The following is a 20,165-nucleotide window of genomic DNA, read 5'->3' as shown; positions in this document are numbered from 1 at the left end:
GACATATAAGGTCCCTTGAGCAACGCGCCTCTATCGCTTTCGGTTCCCCCTGTCTCTCAACTTTATCACACCCCCATTCGAGCATCGTTCGTTCATTATCAGAACACCCGGCAAGAGTACAAGAACAACACTCCCCCACCACCACCCCTCTTCTTCAGATCAACAACAACAAGAACAACAATCACACGTGAACCACAACGTCAACATCCGCCGGCATGTCTCTCTTCAAGCGCACGTTTAGGTCGCAAGACCCCAACGTCCGCGTGGACAAGTCGTCGAGGCTGAAGAAGTCGAGCTCGATCCGGGACAACCAGAAGGTGTCGAAGATGCAGCGCTCCGTGACCGATGACCAGCCCGCCCCCATGGCCCCGCCCGTCGCCGCCGCCGCACCCCGCGGTGGCCCCGCGCCGATGCCGGCCAAGGCCTCCGGCGGTGGAAAGTCTGCCGTCGCCCCCTCGCCCATCGTCACCCTGACGGTCGGCCGTGAGGGTCGCTTGTTCGCCGCCCACGAGGACGTCCTCTTCCAGTCGCCCTTTTTCGAGGCCGCCTGTCGAGGTCAGTTCTTCGAGGCCCAGAGCAAGCGGATCGCTCTCCCCGACGAAGAACCCGAGGTCTTCTCCGCCATCCTCGAGTACCTCTACAAGGGTGACTACTACCCCCGCCTGATGCACAACAGGCACCGCAACTCTTGGGAGCTCGAGGATGCCGTCAGAGGATCCCCCCAAACCTCCCCCAACCCCGATAACCACCACAGCCACCACCACAGAGGTGGCCGCGCAGCCCCCCCTGCCCCGGGCGCCTACCCGCCCACGCCCAACTCGGCCCACACCACGACAAGCAACACCACCGCCGGCTCCGGCGCCCCCGGCAGTGACGCGACCATCTACATCGCGGCCTGCGGGCAGCACATCCTCCGCGACACCGTCATCTACTGTGCCGCGGAGCGGTACGGGCTCGAGGAGCTCAAGCGCTTGGCCCTGCGCAAGCAGGGTCTGCAGTCCGGCGTCGACGTCGGAACCATCCTGCGCTCCGCCCAGTACGCCTACGCCCACACCCCCGACTCGGACTCGCGTCTGCGCGCTCACTACCTCGCCTTGATCATCAGGTGTCGCAAGACATTCAAGAGGAGCGGTACCATGCAGACTGAGATGGAGCGCGGCGGCAGCAAGCTCTTCTTCGACCTGTTCGTGGCCATGTGCAACCACCTCGACGACGTGATCGACCACACCAACGCACGCACCCCCAAGACCGTCTGATGAGGTGAATACGAGAAAACAACAACAAGACTCTTGTTCGGTTCGTGCTGGACTGCGTCCGGTTCGACGACCGTGAGAGGATGCGTTCGTCTCTCTCACACATGTGCTATCCAAAAGCGAGCATGGTATATTTGCCAACGGCGTTCACACGGTGTTTTTGTCATGTGCGCATTTTGCTTCGGATTTGCATTTACACGGAATGGAGGTTGTTCTGAGAATTGCGATATCAAGGAGGCTTGATTCCTTTCCGCGGCATGTCACTTTCTCCTCTCGTTTCTCTCCCACACCAGATTGGAAACACCCCCTTTGGGAGTTCTTTTTTTCTCTTCTCAAAAAGGAAAAAAAAATTCCACTTCTCATCGAGGTTGGCCGAAACCTTTCTGGTGGACTGCGGAGAGCGCGAGGACTAATACCCCCCGTACACGAAAAGAACCCACTCCTCCCGCTCTTCTTACCTTCTTCCCTTCCCGCATCTCTGGACATGGTCCACGCAGAAACAGCGGCCCTGGCAACTATTTTCTTCTCTTTGCACTGGCGTTTACCTCCAGGGTCCCCTAGTACGCTCCGCGTTCGCTCGCTGGTGGTGGAAACGGGACACCCAAGAGCTCATCAGAGAGAGTAGAGGAAACGATCAGAAGAGAACTTGCTACGCCTTTTCTTTACACAAAAAAGCAACCAACAAAAAAAAAGCACCACCCCCCACACCAAGTTTGTCCTTTTTCAACTGCTTCTGCTTACTTGGGTCACGGCAACTGGGGAAGGCGGAAACTCAACTCTCATAAAACTTCTTGACTACTCCACTTGGGATGGAATCAATGGAGAAAAAAAAGAAGTGGCGTTTCGGCATCTTAGAAACACCCGGCACAACAGATGTACGGGTCCAAAGAAACCATACAGAACTGTGTTTTGTGTTCTTTTTTTGTTGTCTTCATTTGCTCTTCCCGATTAGGAATTTTTACGGATGTTTTGGAGGACGCATGTTTGCCGCCTTCGACTACTCCAGGGCAGGCCGAAGAGGTTTAGAAAGAATTCGCGAAAGGAACCACAGGCTTGGCGCGCGCAATACAACCTCTTCAGTCATTCCCGAAATCTGAAAAAAAATGAAAAAAACAAGAAATGAAAGAGAAAGAGAAAAAATCATGTCAAACAAAGCCTTGACTCACCTCACATGCATTCTTTTTTTTGCTTTCATCGGATCTCCTTTGTCACTTTTTGGAATCTTGAATCTTGAATTGGAGGAGGAGCGGTCTGCATTGGTTACCCGCTTTTGCAATACAGCTGGCGGTCTTGTTTTACTTTCTTCCTGTATGCAACGTATGAAGATGATGATCTTGATGATTCGTCGGGCCGTCCCGAGTGGATGGCTTCGACCGGCTTGAGCCCTCGTCAGGGCGAGGTAATGAGAAATTTCGGCCACCTCACTTGCTTGTTCCCCCTTTTCCCCGCCATGTCATGCAAACAATGCGACGTTCCCCCAGTGACTCACTGCTTCAGAGGATGTTGTTGAGAAGTGGTCTTGGCCGCCAAGTGCTTGGTGGGTCGAGTGCTCTAAGAGACTGACTCACCATTGACTTGAGCTGTTCGAGCTCTGGTGTTGGGGGTCTTTGAGAACCCCCTTTCTCGTAACAGGAACACGCGGGGTATGCTACCAACAATATGATGATTAAGTTGGGTGGTTCCACCCTCGGTCTTGCCCGCGCTTGTTTCCACGTTCCCTACCCTTTTTGCGTCAAGTCGACTTATCTTGCCGAAGGATATTTCAAAGTACAGACGTCCACGGCTACATGCTTTAGCATTTTCGATCCTCAGAGAGAAAACAGGTTTTGTTAACTTCAATGAGGCAACTTTATAAGAGACAAGCGCCCCCTAGCAAAACCATGCCACACCCCCTGAGCTGGGCTCAAGTCGAAGCAGCCAGTTCTCTATCACCCGCTTTTGTGTTGAAGCTCCAGGATAGGCACGCTCGGTAAGGTCAATTCACGGATCATGTGTTCTCACTGCTTTACGTAGGCTGCTATACTAGCATGAGTGGATGGAATGAGCAACCAACGAGCACAAAGGTGGTTCCATGGCGGCGGTCAAGATCCCAAGGAATTTGCTACGATCAACGCCATGTTCCATAAGTCTCGAGCAGTGTGAAAAGAATTTTCAATGTGCGAAGGACTTTGGGAAGCCTCTTGAAGTTGCAATGCACTCTTTGGAGTTCTGCTCAGAGCACCAACGCCCAGCGCCACTAGCCATCAGAACTCCCATCCAGTTGTTGACGGAATACTCTTTGTACCGTTTGCAAAGAACGTAAAGGCATTACATATCGCTTGGAAGAGACGGAAATTGGCTTCTCCCAGCCTCTGGTAGTTCGCTGTTGTCAATCATAACTGGACGACTCCTTGATGAGGTGCTGAAAACCAACAGCAATGTCACCTATGACAATCTCAATCTCTACTCACACTCAGAAGTGACTTTTGAAACCCAACGTCATTGAAAACCAAGCATTCAAACTTAGAAACTGCACGGTGGAATTCACCCAAGTCAGCTGACCATCATGTCTTCGGTCGGGCTTCAATTATCGCGTGGTCCTGCATTGGCGTTACCCTATCGCATTGCAGCACACCGATGTCAACAGTTTCTCCGAAAAGAATCATATAGCTGTATTTAAGGCATTAACCAATGCCCGTAACTCAGATTTCATGGGACATTGTCGCCTTTCAACTATGCCACCCGAGATAGACAACGGCTGCAACGAATACCTCAGATCTGCACGTAGGTGACAGGCCGCCAAGAGACTGAGGGCCGAGGAGAGAAGACAACGACAGACACAGTAAGAGGCATGGGAAAGGTTTACCAAGGATTGTCTCAAAGACCGCCTATTTGTCGTGTGTTATGCCGATTACTTTGCCTGTTTCCTATAGCTATTCTACTCCATCATTATGCTTCTCTCATTATCGTTGCTGTTATTGTTGCCGCTGCTTCTGTTATCGTTATTACTTCAATTGTTGTTGTCAGTTCTGTTATCGTCGTTGCTTCAATTATTTTTATTACTTCTATCATTGTTATCGTCGTCGTCGTCGTTGTCGCTACTATCGTCTCGGACAGGAGTGATTAAGTACACAAGAAATATAGCCTCGTAGACACAGGGGAAGTAGGCGATCTCCTGTCTAATAATCACTCTACTTAAGTTCAGAACCACAGCTAGTAGAGCGCTACTTGCTACGGTAGGTTGTCAAGTTCTAAAACGAAGCCGCGGAAAGTGCCTCACTTAACGGCTGCGCACAATGTATCCACCAAAAACACCAGGAACTACCAGTTTTGGATCAACGAAGTCTTTGAACCTATTTGAACAAGTACATGCTCTGTCCGCGGTTTCGAAATCGCTTACGGATAACAGCAGGACGGTCATAGCGACGTCGAATATAATCCGACTTTCTGCCAGCTATCTTGATCATGGTGATGACGAGTTGTGGCTGGAACTGCGAACGCAACGGGCCAATGTTGTAGAGAACTCTTTTTATTGAGAAGGTCTCAATAGCGGCCCTGCCACGTCAACAGCAACAGTGCGTTACGCGAACCCAGCTCAATGGCAAGTAAACCTAATATCTTGTTCCGCTGTGACGTGGGCGTAGTCAAGGCAACCGAGTTTCGACCATAGCCCATAGCCAAGCGTCCGTAGCATCCCATAAGCAATGATGCAGGGAACGGGATTCTTGCTTTTGTCAGACATAGCAGCTCCAGTGAAACATCATGAGGCCACAACAGACCGCAATTGCAAATCGAACGAGACTTGACCCTTGGGACGCCACTTGCTTCCCTTGGGTCCGTCATCTCTAAAGAGAATACCGGCGATGCTGACAAGGAAACAAATGGCTCGCTGCTGCGGTGGCACTCGCTAACGACGCGACGTGCGACGTTCGCGACCCGGTGCAACGAGCTGCAATCAAAACCACCCACGAGATGCTACAGTCAAGGCGCTCATCTCGTCTAAGCTGGGCTGAACGAGAGCTCAAGTCGCGGCATATGCACCCAGGCCACAAGACCCGCATTGACGTCTTCTAGAGCGTTTCTACGTTGCGAGCCACAGACGGTATGGGGCCTCGGACACGACCAGCTTCGTTCTTTTACGTTGACCGACTTGACCGAGCGACGTTTGTTTCCGTTAGATTCGAACCCACCTGTCACGGCCGCAACGCTCACAGGTGCACGTCTCCCGCGAGGGCTCGGCCCATGCACATCACACTGGTGTTGAGAAATATTAGTGAGACATCTGCAGGTGCAGGGTAGGATGCACGTACGAGGCCCGCACGACAGGAAGGCGAGCCAGCGTATCATCGGGCAGCAGTACGATGCCGCTGAGAGACAAGTGCTTCGCGGGCAGACAGGTCAAGACCACCCCCAGGGAGATCATCATAGTTCCCGTCTTGTGGAGAGACACGAACCCCTCACAGACCAGGGCACGGCAGGAATGTTGAGAACATGATATATAGGGCGCCGACGCCGCTGGTGCACTCCATGTGTCTGGCTCGGGCCTGATTCTTCGATAATCCGTTGTTAGCTCATCGCCATCATCGTCGGCCGCGATCGTGCGAGACGAGACTGTCGACCGCTAGTGACCATCCACGACCGATCTTTTCTGCTCGAGCACGGAATCGAGTCGACGGCGACGTATCGTACCGAACTCCGAGATTTGATCAACATCATTCAAGGTCGAATCGAAGCCGTTTACGGGAGAAGCTCGGGGCAATCAGTTGTTTCTGAGGGTTGCGCTCTGAGGGGTAAGTTTGCACATCTCGTTGTCGGGTTCCATTCATAGTTCATCCAGCTCGTCTCACGTCTATGAGGCCTTCGGGAATTGCAGACACCGGACGCTAGCTTACATCGAATTTTGCATTTCCCCCTTGGGTTTCCCTGTGGCGTTTCGTTACTGCCTTCTAGAGCCAGTTGAATGGATGCACATGCCGACATCAGCGCGAACAACGTTCAGATGGACGCGTCTTGAACATGGGTCCCCGTCGACTGGTTCCAGGGGCATCGTACCGCCGTATTGCAATCTTTTTCCCCCGGCGGCAGCATCGGACGGGTTGACGGCCGGCTCTTGGTTTTATTCGTACTTTATTATTCTTGAACTTCTCTCCTCGTTCTTTTTTTCCTTCGGCTTCTTCCCGCCCCTGTTCCCATCGACAGGGTTTTTTTGGGTATCCGCACCGGGCCGAAAAAGAGGGCAAAAAGCTGGAGACAAGATTGGTCAATTGGTTGCCCGGGTCCAGGGGTAATAATTGAGCTCAGAGCGCGCCCAGCCTGGTGCCCCGGAGACGCGAAGTGTGGTGGGATGTTGTTACTTTAAGGGACATTCACATGTGGACGCGGACGCAGTAGGAGAGAGTTCAGTGGCGGTTTCAAGCTGACATATCTGACAAGCAGGAAGAAGCTAACTCGTCCAGAGACAGAAGCAACAGGAGCAATTGACAATTGAGAGGGCGCCGGCGTCTTGTCATACCCATCAGGCTGGCTGTTGTCCTCCGTCATAGTCGGCGATCTTCGCAGCCAGCAAATCTCAGTGGAAGAGGCCAGGACGACCAAAATTTCAGCGACAGGGCCCCTTGCTTTGCGTCCCACTCTTTTGGTCCCGTGCGCCTGGGTTGAGATTTGCACCGGGAGAGGCTGGTGAGTGAAGTGAAGTCGTCTTTCGTCGCTTTTTCCACAGACCCCCTTTCCCCGAGGCATCCATTCCATGTCTCCCTCTCTCTCTCTCTCTCTCAGTCTGTCTCTCTCTTGTTACCCCTTGCTCTGGTACCCTCGTTCCCCTTGCTCGAGTCCTGCCTTCCACCCACTTAGCCGTGTCCCAATCGTCCATCCATCGCCTTTCTCAGAGACACATCCATGTCCAACGGGCGCGCTCTGGTCTCTTCTCCCACATCCTTGGGTGCATTTCGTCCTCTCTTTGACCACACAGACACCATGATTCGTCACTTCGTCTCTTCTCTTCTGTCTGATATGCGGTCGGCATTGCGTTGCAGAGGGCCGCACCACGCAACAGACAGTTATGCATTCGCCATTCATCCCCTTCTTCCTCCATCCTTTCCACTCTTACGTATCCGTCCGTCCCTTCTCTTTACCTTTTTCGCACCTGAACCGGGGCAACGAGAGAGGGGTCCCATCGGTCATTAATAGCGTACCTACCTATGCTCTGGAGCTAATAATACGGCGCGCCGCCTGACCAGTGAGCAGTGACCATCTAGAAAAGGCAGATTCTGAGAGATGAGAGCAATCAATATTTGCCCAATTCTCTCTCCTTCTCGCCGGTTTTCTCTGCCATTATCAATCCGACTTGCGACGCCACCAGTTTAGACCGCAGTCAATGCGACCCTGGACCGTTGGGCTGCATTCCTCTCTGACTTGCTCCCATCCCACCAGCAGCAGCTTTCTTCCTCTTGGTTTCCGGCCGACCGTAGACTAAATCCTCCCCCTTCCCCGATCCAGTCAAACGCAGCCAGACCTGCAGCAAACCTCTGGCTGTCACTGCCTACAGTCACATCGCATCATCACCCCGAACGACCAACCAACTGCGCAAGTCGCCTGCGCCCACACACCCTCTTCTCTCTCTCTCATCTGATCGAGCGCAAGGCAAGGTTATCTCTGCCAGGGGTTTAAGGGAACTGCGGGAAAGAAAGAAAGAAATTCCCAGAGCAGGGCAGAAAAACGAAAGAAAAGGCGAGCACGGCCCCCTCTTATTATCTCCTCTCTTGGTCGATCAACGCGAACAATCGAGACAAGACGAGACACTCGACCGGCGACAGAGACACTATCCCGAACGCCCTCCGCCTCATCCCCATCCCCCATCTCCATCCTGCCTGAAAGCTGCAGCCACGCGCATTTCTCTCCCTCGCGTCAGACCAGAACAGACCAGACCGAAGAGGAACGAAGCCAAGACGAGGACGACCACCGGCACTGTACGATCTGCGGTCGCAGTACCTCGCAGATACCCACGTCACCGCCGCGTACCTGCGCCAGTTCCTGTTCCTGTTGCTCTCTCTCCTGCGCCCTGTGTGCGCCAGCGATACGAACCCTTTTCTTGGTCCCGTCCTATCTCGCCTCGCCCTGAGCTGCGCGCCGTGCTAAACACCGATCCGGCCCATTGCCGCCGCCAAATCCAGGAGATTCTGGAGAGACTACGACAGAGACTACAGAAAACTACCTCTGCTCTAGAAAACCACCAGCCGCCTCTGGCGCGCGCGCTGTGTAAGACAGCCCGCCTGGGTCCCAACTGTCTGTCGCACAGCAAAGGGGGCCACGGCCACCCAAGCTAGCTCTGTCTTGTGGCTCTCTTTCTTCCTCGCCTTGGGTTGCGTTCCCATTGTTTCCTGCTGGAGCCCTGGGTCCGTCACCCCGACCAGTGACACCCCCCTCCACGTTCCTTTCCTCTTCCAGGTTGACTTGTGCGTACGGTGTATCTCATCTGTACCTTTTCCTGTACACGCTCTGTGCGGTACCTGACCTGACTGCATCCTGCTGCTGCCATTGTTGCACCGCAGCCGCAGTAGCAGCGCAGCAAGCGGCAGCAAGCAGCAGGTCCCGTACCATCTCCTGAGCCCAGCCCGGCCCCGTGCCGCCCGCCGTCCGTTCTGCAGTCGCGTGGTCTGTCGATTCTCTAAATCCCCTTCTCCTTTCTCTCCCTTTGTTGTCGCCATGGACTCTTCCGACCCAAACTCAATCCCCCCTATCCCTCAACGCTACCGAAACCTCCAAACCCCTGAGCCTCGCCAACAACGCCGCCGCTCCTTACCTCCTCCGTCGCGCCGCGATACCGATGCCGTCCCCAGCTCGCCCGAGGTCATATCTTCTCTGATCACCAGTCTCTCCGTCATCTCAAAGCCCGCCGACCAACACTTTGAGCGCAGTGCCCCGAGCCTGTCACTCCCGGTCTCACCCCGCAACGGCAGCTTCGGAGTCGACTACGGCGCCTTTACTCAACCATCACTTGCGGAACTTCGCGCCAAAGACGTCCCCATCGACGAGGTCGCCGCGTCTGCCCCCGTCATCCGTACCGCCAAGCCGCCTTCTGGGCTCTCGCCTTTGACCGCGCCCAAATCACCATCCCGCGACGCTTCTGGTGGTGGCCTCAGATCACTTCTGCGAAGCTCTTCGCGGCCCTCCTCAAAAGGCTCGCTCGGGTCGCGGGACGATGCTCAGAGCATCGGCAATCTCTCAATAGAACGCGGCTCTGCGCCAACACCAGAGCTCAGAAGACAACGATCCTACGACAGCTGGGGCAAGAAGCAGGGAAGGAGTCACAGGGGCCTGATGTATATGAGCTCCAAGGAACGACTTCGAGAAAAGGAAGAGAAGAAACGCGCGAGTATCGGTGAAAGAAGCTCGAGCAGCTTCACTGGAACGTCACTAAGACCCGATCCGTTCCTGGCCGAGACACCAATTAGCGAAGAACCCGCCTTTAACATGGAATCCCCCACGCGAGAGAATTCCAACCACCCGGACATGACGAGCCCCAACCGTGGGGAAGCCGCCAGCCCGCGTCCGATTCCAGCCCGAGATTCGTCCCTCTTCAAGACTGGATCGAACGCCAAGAGGTCGTCCACGAGATCCTCACGGTCAAAGCGAGAAAGCGAAAACGGCACGAGCGATGTTATATATGAAGGACACGAGAAAACGCCTGCGCGGGATGCTCCACGGCGGAAACACCTGTCTCGCCATGCTTCCGAAAACGACCTGGCTAGGATATCGGCCGACGCATCCGGCAAGCTAGCGAGCCGTCCATTGTTCGAGACCAGGCACACTGAGGACTTCCGAGTGTCGGGTCCGTTATTTGAGGAGGAAGATGTTGAGGACAGCGCTCCTTTCCCCGCCGTTGCTCAAGGTCGTCGTCGAGACGATCAGAGCGCCGACCGGAACATTCGGAAATCACTACGAGACAGTTCAGACGTTGGCGAGACCCTCAAGATGAAGCGCAGCAGTTCAAGGCTCAAGCGGCTCTCCACCGGGCCTTTGAGTCCAAAGGGAGAAGAGCCGCAGACGAGTGCACGCAATTCGGCTGCGTCTCCTGACAACCGCAACAGTATGCCCGCCGGCTACGAGCGTCCACGCAGCGCCGATTCCATCGACGACGCCGTCGAATCCTATCTGTGCTCTCCCAGACTATCACAGAAGATCAAGCATCCTCAGACTGGACGTGTAATTTCCTTCTCGGAAGTGGGAGACGCCGACGGGTCTGCCGTATTCTGCTGCGTGGGCATGGGGTTAACGAGATACATCACGGCATTCTATGACGAATTGGCGTTGACACTCAAGCTGCGCCTCATCACACCTGACAGACCTGGTGTTGGAGACAGCGAAGCATACGCTGATGGAACCGCGACGCCGCTCAGCTGGCCCGACGACGTCTACGCCATCTGCCAGGCTCTCAAGATCACCAAGTTCTCGATCCTCGCACACTCCGCCGGTGCCATCTACGCCCTGGCAACGGCTCTTCGCATGCCTCAGCACATTCGCGGCAGGATACATCTGCTTGCTCCCTGGATCCCGCCATCCCAAATGAACGTCTTCGGCACATCGCAGGCCCTTCCCCCGACGAACGCCATCCCGACATCCCAACGTATCCTCCGAGCACTACCGACGCCATTCCTCAAAGCCGCCAACAGCTCCTTCATGTCCGCCACGAGCAGCTCCATCACGAGTTCGCTACCCAAGACGCCCAGACGTAGCAAGCGCAAATCGACGGCGACAACAGGTCGGGGCACCCCAGCCATGTCGGACGGGGGAAAGCGGGACACGACACCCCACCTCGACAAGGAGAATCTCGGCCTCTTCAACTTCAAGGACCGCGACAGCACCGGCGATGCCTTGCTTGGCACCGGACCCGCTCCGATTGCCACAGAGAACATGGATAGGATAAGGCCCACAGGCACCGCATCGGCACAGGGCCATTACGACCCTGAGACGCAGATCCTGGCTGCCGCCGCGGACGCATTGATGGACAAGGAACGTCAAACAATCTACGACAACAGACTGACGCATGCCATTTGGGAACTTGCAACGACGGGCGCCAACCCTGCCGTCGACCTGTTGGTCTGCTTGGAGCGCAGGCACACCATCGGTTTCCGATACGTCGACATCACGCGCCCTGTCGTCATTCACCACGGTAGCCGCGATACCCGCGTGCCCGTCGACAACGTCAAGTGGCTGGGCAAGACGATGCGACGCTGCGAGGTACGCGTGCTCGAGGGAGAAGGCCACGGCCTCATGGCGAGCGCCGGTGTCATGGGCGCTGTGCTCATGGAGATTAGCAAGGAGTGGGATGATTGGCTCCGCGCCACCAACGGCAAGAAGGACGACCGCGGTCGAAGAACCAGCGCGCGGTAGAACAAGTCCTGTTATAAAGTGCTCGTTGCTTTCCAGGCCGGCAGCGAGGCGCTTCTGGCCAAAAAAGTTCAGATCTGGCATGTTTGGAATGATTGTCTTCGTCCGTCCATGATTTGACTGATACCTTGATTTACATAACAGCCCACAGAAAATGGGCATTTACATAATATTCGAGAGGGGTCATGTACGATTGGCATGGTTATTCTTGTACAGCACCGGCGTCGAGCGCGTCTTGGAGTTCTCTGGCAGATGGCGTCCTGGGTACGAGCTTTGAAGGGATGAAGCCATGGGACAGACGGGTGATTCATGTCGGACATGACCTTTGCACAAGACTTTCGTGTAGTATATAGTAGTACAGTATCGGGCCCCCGCCAGCAAGGCGAGGGTAGGCCGAATAATGTGTTAATACGATCTCCTTTGTGGATTCGAGTCGACGGTTTCAAATGTCTCGTATGAAGGTGCTGAACCGGCGTTCACGCCATCGCCCATCTCTCTCGTCATCGGCAGACTCTACCACCTGACCGATCTGAAGAAATTCTTTTGTATTGACTTGATTCTCGACTTATAGATGTATGATGTCTCTTTTAAACCATCATCAGCAGCATCCTCTCCATCGGTCACCCGACTGTTGCGACAACGCCTACCTCGGCAATCAATCCATCGCCATGTCGACGCTACAGTGAAACTACTCGGTCTCTACCTGACCTCAAGCGGATTCAGGGGAAGCTCCGCTACCACTGCCGATACTCAAAGCATTTCGTGAACCACGACGAGGACTCGACCAAGTTGACTGTAGTCTTGATAATTGCAATACCGATCATCCAGCGGTGTAAGACTTGCTAGTTGTAGGTATATGCGTCTCTCGCTGCCGTCGTTGCTGTCGCCGTTGCAAGAAACCAGATGATGATGCTGAAGAGCTGGGGAGAACTGGAAGGCGGAACCGAGAATTTGAAATCGAATTAGCGTGGTAGATTGACCAGGATAGTTTAATGTTCACTTTCGCATTACTACCCTAAGTATGTGAAGACTTGAGAGCACTGCGGCCTACCAACCACCCCTTCCTTGGCCTACTCGTTTTACACTTCTGTCTCCTTAGTCATATCCATGGCGGCCGTCTCCTTTTCCTCATCAGTAAAATCTCTTTCTCTCTATCCCTCATTATCATCATAGGAGACAATTGAATCAGCTTATATCGTGCACTGCAGCAGCAGGAGGTGCGCGTTGTTGAGCCTCGAAGTTATACCGCAGCCTCCCCAAGACAAAACTACAAGTTCACCCTGTCTGCGGCCACAAGATACTAGACGGGTACGTTGACCTATTTCCCCAGCCAGTCAAGGAAAGCAATACGAATCCCCCATTCGTTTGTAATGTCGACGTAGGCCCTCTGAACGCCACAAAGTCAGACGCGCGCCCTGGAAGACAGGACGTACCGCCTTGTTGCGTTGTCTCCTTTCCCAACGATGATATGTCAGTCACCCCCAGCGATAATGTACCAGTGATCCTCATTGTAATAATACGCCAGTCGTCCTGCTGGTAAGGAGGCCGATGATGGCGAGGGCTGACGACGACATGAGAAGGTGCCGATGGCGAGGGCCGATGATGGCGACAGAGATGATGGTGACAAAGGCTGACGAGGCTTGCGTTGGCGAGGGGGCTGAACTTGGTGATGTCGCGGCCGTTGGCGAGAGAGGTTCTCAATGGAGAGCAAGGGGCGTGTCAGATGCTGAGTGGATGTGGTCTTGGTTGCGTCTAGTATCGGTTGAATATGGTAATTCTCTTTCGTGTTGGATTTTGACATGGCCATTGCCGGTTACATTGTTGGCGAGGTGGTGGATGATTGCTTCGTGCAGGGAAAAGAGGTTGTCGTTGGAGTACTTGGCTGGGTTGGCTTGGTTACACCCTGTATGGAACACCTTGAGATCAGCTTTTGGTTTTCTTCACACATTGTGCAACTTACTGTCTCTCAAGGCAAGTCTTCGACGGCCCAGACGTTGCCAGGTCCATGGAAGTAGCGGCTGCGAGAAGAGCCGTACGGCAGCTAGACGTGTAATATATACGTGAATCGCTTCCACCCCAATGGTGAGGAGGATGCCTTTGGTGAGAGAGGCTGCCGGTCGGCGAAGAGGCTGGCTGTGGGAAGAGGGGCTGCTGATAGCAAGCAGGCTGCCAATGGGCAATGATTTGCCAGTCACCCCCCGATAGCGAGAGATGGCTGATGCCAGCAATGATTTGCCAGTCACCCCGATAGCGAGAGATAGCTACCGTTAGCGAGGAGGCTGGTGGTGGAGAGAGGGGCTGATGATGGCGAGGAGGCTGCCGGTGGCGAGAGATGTCGGTGATAGTGAGGGGCTAATAATAGCGAAAGAGATAGAGGTTGCTGATAGCGAGAGAGAAGGATGACAACAGGAGAGAAGGATGTCGACAGCAGAAAAGGGTGTAGAGAGAGATGGATGGCGAAGAAGATGGATGATGGCGAAGTAGATGGATGATGTTGAAGAAGATGGATGATGGCGAAGAAGATGGATGTCGACAGAGATCAGTGGCGGTGGGAGAGTTGATTGTCGACAGCACCTGTCGATGCCAGAGGGCCTGCCGCTGGCGATAGGGCTGACGGCGAAAGAGAAAGAGGCTGGTCACCCCACTGGCGACGTACTCCGCGTGTTCGCACCACTTCCATGACTGGAAACATTCGCAAGCCACGTATCTAGATCCTGCCGTTGCCGCTGTGAGAGCGTGCTGGTGAAGAAGGCCGTCGTTGGTAAAACCTTGGCGGGTAAATCAGTTGAATTCGTCGCACAGAATGGAGGATAACATACCAGTAGATGGCCTGCCGTTCGGCGAGGAGGCTGCCGTTGGCGAGAGAGGCTGCCGATAGCAAGGTGAAAGTCCATGCTAAACAACCTTGAACTACAGATAAAGACCTGAGACCATCCAATAGCTAATGATCGCTATGACTCGGGGACAATAGATCTATCTACTATTACAGACGAGGACTACTTCGTTCTAACCGCTAGGGAAGCGTTTCTAAGACTCAAGTACCTTAGAGTAAGCTAAGTGATATTACACTTAGACTTCTAAGCTATAGATTTATTTATATTTCCAACGTTTAGTTTAACGTTATGAATAATATCTACCCTATATTTAAGGATAGAATCAATAATATCAGCGAAGGTGTTTAGGCAATCTGTGGTAGCTTTCATTCTATAGCAGTATCAGAAGTTAGCAAAATGTGTAGCAATTAGGTGATAAGAACGGATGAACATGCCTTGGGGGCTGATAACGAGAGGGCCTGCTGTTAGAGAGAGAGGCGGGCGTTTGGAAGAGCGGATGCCGTTGGAAAGACCGTGTTAGCATGTGATACCATAGCTTCAAACTCAGCAACCAAGGCAGGTGACAACTCACAACTTGTTTACAATGCAAATTCAATGGTCCGAAATGTGATGGTTCATGTTAAGTGGTCCTGGAGGTTCCCGAGCATGATGTGGTTCAAAGGATGTAGTGAGCGGCACTGATCTTCTTATCCATTTGACATCCACGACCACACCTTTTAGTGCTGCTGATCAATAGGGAATTTCGTCTAATCAGGCCTGCTCAAAAAAATCCAGTTAATAAATCGAGTAATCAATCACAGCCAGAACCTGTTTGACGCTTAAAGGTGAGTTGTGGACGTCAAATGGATGAGGGTCATATTTGACAAATGCAAGTTGACTGGGCTGCCGGCTGGCAGCCGGCATTGCCTTGCATGCATAAGTGGGTCATTTGGTTCGTTTGGACCCCGCACAGGCCGGGAATCCGCCCCGAACACGGAAAACATCTGCGCCATCTGCAAGGATCTTTGTCCTACATTTATATGCGCCATTTTAGCTCATAGCTTGCACCAATAGGCACAGTGGCGGAGTGGTTAACGCGGTAGACTCGAAATCTACTTCCTTCGGGAGCGTCTGTTCGAATCAGGCCTGTGTCGTGATGTCTTTTCCATTTTTGGTGGTATTTTGAAGTCGGCGCACCATGTTTGGTGTTTTTGGTGGTGAGTGCAAATTTGAGTGTGGCACAACGCTACAGCGGAGTAAAGGCGTGAAGTTTCTTGCCATGTTTGGTCTGTGCCTTGGCAACAGTCGTAAACGTTCATGTGTTTATTATTCAATCTCACCGAGCTCACCGACAAAGATCTGCGTCGTGATATGAGGCCACCAACATGGCCTCTCGAGGGATAAGCTGTAAGAGTAGTTTGCAATTGTTTATAAGACCTTCGAGCATTCAAACCAATTCAGATTCACCAGAGTCAACGTTGTCTCTTGATATGATGTGCGGAATGAGGGGCGTGGGTCAATTCCAGGTGCCGATTTGCCTCTTGTGCGGGGAGTGAAATAGGCGCACCGCGCCCATCTGTACTTCAGGAGAACTCCAGCAAAACGCCAGGTGCGTCGTCAGCACCGAATCAATGAGAGCCGAAAGCCTCTGTGGCTTCAAACAACACAGAAACTTGTTTGTTGTTTTACCAAATCCTGGACCGCCGCAGAAACCAGCCTTTTTGTTCTGTGTCGAACATGTTGCAACAATCACCGACCAGCAATCCGTAGTTCTTTCAAAGAGAGGCGAATCATTCGGGACCCAACCTGAACAAACCCCATGCCACTATGCAGTACATTTTCTTCCTTTGGAGGTGCCGCTGTGAGTCCAGGCCCGGACAGCTGCGGCGCTAAGCCCTTGTAAGACACAACGCAACGGTCGGCGATCCAAGCCCACGGAACTACGTCATGGCATCCAACATGCGTCTCGACTCTTAATTACTTGCACCTCCCAGGCTTTCTTAGTCCAGCCCTACCGCACATGCCACGAGGTTTCACCCGTTTACAACTTATCGCATCCCGTAAACTTGGGAAGGATCGTCGACTTCATCTTGGCCTCGACCCGTCGCAAGAGTACTTTGGCGATAGCAGTTCACTTACACGAAGCCTGTCGCCCACATCTGAACCAGCAAGATCTTCGAAATGGATATACTACTCTCACTACCCATCGTATCTTACTTCCTGGCACCGGCGATGACTTCCTGGACCACCTCACTTAACCTGCTCTTCTTTTACATGACCTGGACTACCCTCGTCCTCTCACATGGTCCTCTCAAGATCGAGCTCCTAGGCACTCTGGCCCTGCGCGTCTTTCTTTGGCTCTTCCCCTCTCTCCTTTTCCTCCTCTTCGACACTCTTCTCCCGTCTTTGTCAGAGTCTATCAAGACGGCAGGCGCCGCAGCGCTCCCACCCACCAACGGTCCTTTTCTGCTCAAGACGCTGCTCCTCGCGCTCGTCAACCTCGTTTTCGCCGCAGGCCTCGAGGGGGGAGTCAGCCTGGCTTGGGCCTCCTACTTCCACGAACCTCTCTTCCGGGCCTCGACAGCTCTACCTCTTCCGTTCCAGCTCGTAAAACACATCGCTCTCCTCATCGCCGCCCGCGAAGTTCTCACCTTTTACATCCACACGCGCATCCTTCACAGCCGCGGCCGCCGCTTCACGAGCACTCGCATCGGCAAACTTCACACGTCTTATGCCCACTCTCGCGCCGCACCGCCCTTCTCTCTCATGGCATACGCTGACCACCCCATCCCCTTCCTAATTCACCGCATCGTCCCAATTTTCGTCCCGGCGTTGGCTCTTCGTCCGCATCTCCTCACGTACTTCCTCTTCGTCGGGTTCTGTACAGCAGAAGAGACCCTCGCCATGTCTGGGTACAGCATTGTCCCAGGTATCATAATGGGTGGCATCACGCGGCGGACTGCGATCCACTACGCCGGTAAGGGTGAAGGCAACTACGGTGCCTGGGGCGTTATGGACTGGGCTCATGGCACGAACAGTGGGCAGGATGTCATTGATGACATGAAAGCCGAAGCAGAGAAGCACCGCCTCAAGGAACGTGGAGAGAATGCAGCAAATCACGGTGCCAATTTTCTGCAGGATGGTATCCAAGAGCTGAAGAAGGGTCGCGGCCGCAAGGGAAAGAAGAAGGCTACTGAGTAAAAGGTCGGCGGGTTGCGATTGCTTTCGAACGTGAGGCCTTTGGGTATGATGGCTGAGATTGTTTGTGATTTCTTCACGTTGAATGAGTTGCTCTTGTATGTCCCGAGAATACCCCAAATAGCAGCCAATGAGTCTAAAGCATATGTACCAACGAAGCTCCGTACTGCGCGCCGATGCCTTGATCTCCGTTTACCAGATGCGCCCAAAGGCCCTTCCTTGAAACCCCTAGTCAGATTCATTCAAACGTGTCTATGCCCAGTTGTTCTTTCTCTTGAACCAACGGAGCGTCTCTAGGGCAGCCGTCACACGCATGCCCAGTCTTGCGTCAAAGACATATGCCTCCCAATTGACGACCTTGTCAAGCCATTCCTGGCACTCGTCCATCTTCTTCTTACGGTACTCCTTGACGAGCTTGGCCTGTGCCTCTGCATCCGCCGGCTCGTCGGCGGCTGGCTTCCTGGACTCTGGCTTGCAGCACTCGAACCAGGCAATAGCGGACATCTCATAGTGAGCCATGGGCATGGTGTACTCGTCTCTTGTTGTTCCCTTGAAAAGGGCTCTGTGATTTTGTCAGTTGACTATCTCATTAATAAGGGAAATGGTCGACTTACCTGTCGGCCGCGAGAACCTCGCTCAGAACCTCCCGTCCGTCATCGAACTGTCCCAGTGTCCTGTAAATCGCCGCCAGACACACAGACCGGATCGCAGCCTCATCGGGTGTCTTTTGCATCTTCTCAATGCCCTCAGCCGGCGCGGTGCAACGCTCCCAGGCCAAGCTCTTGATGGACTTGTGGAGCTCCTCATCATTCATTCTCTTCGTGCCGTTCCACAGGTTGACCATCTCTTGCGCGGGACTGACACCGATGGCATCGGCTAGGTCAATCTTGAGCTCCTTCGATCGGTCCTCCCACTTCTGGATCTTCCTCGTGATGAAGATGTCGAACGGCAGTTGACGAGCCATGAACTTCTTCCGCCCGGCAACTGTGGGCGCCTTGCGGAACAGCTCCTCAACCTTCTTCTTTCTTCTGCGAACCTCGTCGTCATCCTTCTTCTCGTGAACGGCGTTGCGGTATAGCTCCAGCTCTGCACAGCCAGCCATATAATAGTACAGGGTGTGACTCCAGTCGTTGAGCTCCAGACAGCGCAAAAAGGTCTTTTGCATGAGTTCCCAGTCTTGGTGAGACATGGCGGCCAACGCCAGCTCAAAACTGTTCAGAGCCGTGACCTGGCGCATTTTGCTCTCTTGGCCCGTCGTAAGCAGCTGAATGGCATCTGCAAGACGACGCTGCTGCGCAACGACTCTCGATTCCTCGACGCGCCACAGCCGCGAGTCCGGGTACCGCTGACGCATCGAGGCAAGCAGTGCGGCGCACTTCTTGGCAGGATATCCAACCAGCTCGGCCTCGGCATCGAAGTCAATCTCGGCGGGAACAATGTCGGCCTGGCCCATGAGGCCGTTGTAGTAACCCAGCAGAATGAGTCCAGCCACGGCACCGTTGAGGTTGTCGAACTTGGTGCTCTTCCACAGCATCCTCACACCACGCTCGCGGTCGCCCCTGAAGCCAACTACGTACAAAAGACGGGAGAAAGCCGGAGGAACCATGCTGAGCATGAAAAGAAGCATGCCGAAGCACATGTTGGCGCCGCTGTGGATGAAGACGTCTACGGGGTTGGTGAACACGTTCGAGTCCGAATCCGAGTCGTCCGCCATCTTTGACGACACCTGCAAAGGCGCCAGCTTCGCATCGTCCTGTGGTGTCGAGGTGCCGGAGTTGTCCAGGCTAAGGTTCGCCATGTCCTGTGCCGGAGCCTGCAATCCGTTCGTCTTCTTCTCTGAAGGCGTCTCCGCGCCAGATTTGGGAACCTCACTGGCATCCACAAACTCGATCTCGCTATCTTCCTTCTGGTCCAGGTCCGCGAACTCATCGTCGTCAAAGCTGCCGGGCATCTTGTCGTCACTCATTCGCGGCCGCAGCGGCGGCGGATCCGCCTTGCCGCCCTTATCCAATGCCTTTGCTTCCTGCACCATGATGCCGTCAAGTGTGACGAACGCCTTGCGGAGCTTATAGAATCCCTTGAGAGCCTCAGTCAAGCTCTCATGCAGGACAGCAACTACGGCGGCCATGAGCTGGGACTCGGCGTGAATGAGCAGAAACTCGGTGCCCGGGGGGTAAATCCTGCTGCTTCCGTCTGCAGCCCCCTCACGTTCGGCCTTTTTGTAATCTGCCCATGCCTTGGCCTCCGTATCGGCCAGTCTTTTCGAGGCCTCATTCATGACATCCTTCTCAAAGCCGAGGACTGACCGCAGAAACGTGGTCATGGACAAGCCCAGCTGGTGAAAGGCCGAGTCACCCTTCCTCAGACGCTCTTCGGCACCGTCAATGTCGTCGTTCATGATGAGAGCGGCGGCAACCATTGCCTCCTCGATGTCGGCCATCTCCCGCGCAGACAGGTTGACCTGTGAGGCCGCCGGGCTCGCATTGCTGCTCACCTTGCCCGCGGTGGAGCGGAACCACGAGCCGAGTCTACTCAT

General features: G+C 54.1%; 4 protein-coding genes and 1 non-coding gene across 5 annotated transcripts; 4 read left to right on the top strand and 1 right to left on the bottom strand.

Annotated features, from left to right (window-relative positions):
- Nucleotides 1–215: 215 nt before the first annotated feature.
- Nucleotides 216–1,256, top strand: COL26b_007472 (uncharacterized protein; the record flags this gene model as incomplete). The annotated part of the gene is made up of 1 exon (XM_053180263.1): nucleotides 216–1,256. The coding sequence occupies one exon, from the start codon at nucleotides 216–218 to the stop codon at nucleotides 1,254–1,256; it is 1,041 nt and encodes a 346-aa protein (XP_053035872.1).
- A 7,677-nt stretch (nucleotides 1,257–8,933) lies between these two features.
- COL26b_007471 (uncharacterized protein) lies at nucleotides 8,934–11,621 on the top strand (the record flags this gene model as incomplete). Its single annotated transcript, XM_053180262.1, has 1 exon — nucleotides 8,934–11,621. One exon carries the CDS (start codon nucleotides 8,934–8,936, stop codon nucleotides 11,619–11,621), a length of 2,688 nt encoding a protein of 895 aa, XP_053035871.1.
- A 3,883-nt stretch (nucleotides 11,622–15,504) lies between these two features.
- Nucleotides 15,505–15,585, top strand: COL26b_007470. Its single transcript has one exon. It is a non-coding gene; the product is annotated as a tRNA-Ser (tRNA).
- A 1,027-nt stretch (nucleotides 15,586–16,612) lies between these two features.
- Nucleotides 16,613–17,632, top strand: COL26b_007469 (uncharacterized protein; the record flags this gene model as incomplete). Its single annotated transcript, XM_053180261.1, has 1 exon — nucleotides 16,613–17,632. The coding sequence occupies one exon, from the start codon at nucleotides 16,613–16,615 to the stop codon at nucleotides 17,630–17,632; it is 1,020 nt and encodes a 339-aa protein (XP_053035870.1).
- A 249-nt stretch (nucleotides 17,633–17,881) lies between these two features.
- On the bottom strand, nucleotides 17,882–20,165 carry COL26b_007468 (uncharacterized protein; the record flags this gene model as incomplete). The annotated part of the gene is made up of 2 exons (XM_053180260.1): nucleotides 17,882–18,191; nucleotides 18,244–20,165. 2 exons carry the CDS (start codon nucleotides 20,163–20,165, stop codon nucleotides 17,882–17,884), a joined length of 2,232 nt encoding a protein of 743 aa, XP_053035869.1.

This window comes from Colletotrichum chrysophilum (genome assembly GCF_026319265.1).
Source record: "Colletotrichum chrysophilum strain AFK26 chromosome Unknown scaffold_60, whole genome shotgun sequence".
NCBI classification, from domain to species: Eukaryota; Fungi; Ascomycota; class Sordariomycetes; order Glomerellales; family Glomerellaceae; genus Colletotrichum; species Colletotrichum chrysophilum.
This window is presented reverse-complemented; position numbering and strand designations above follow the sequence as displayed.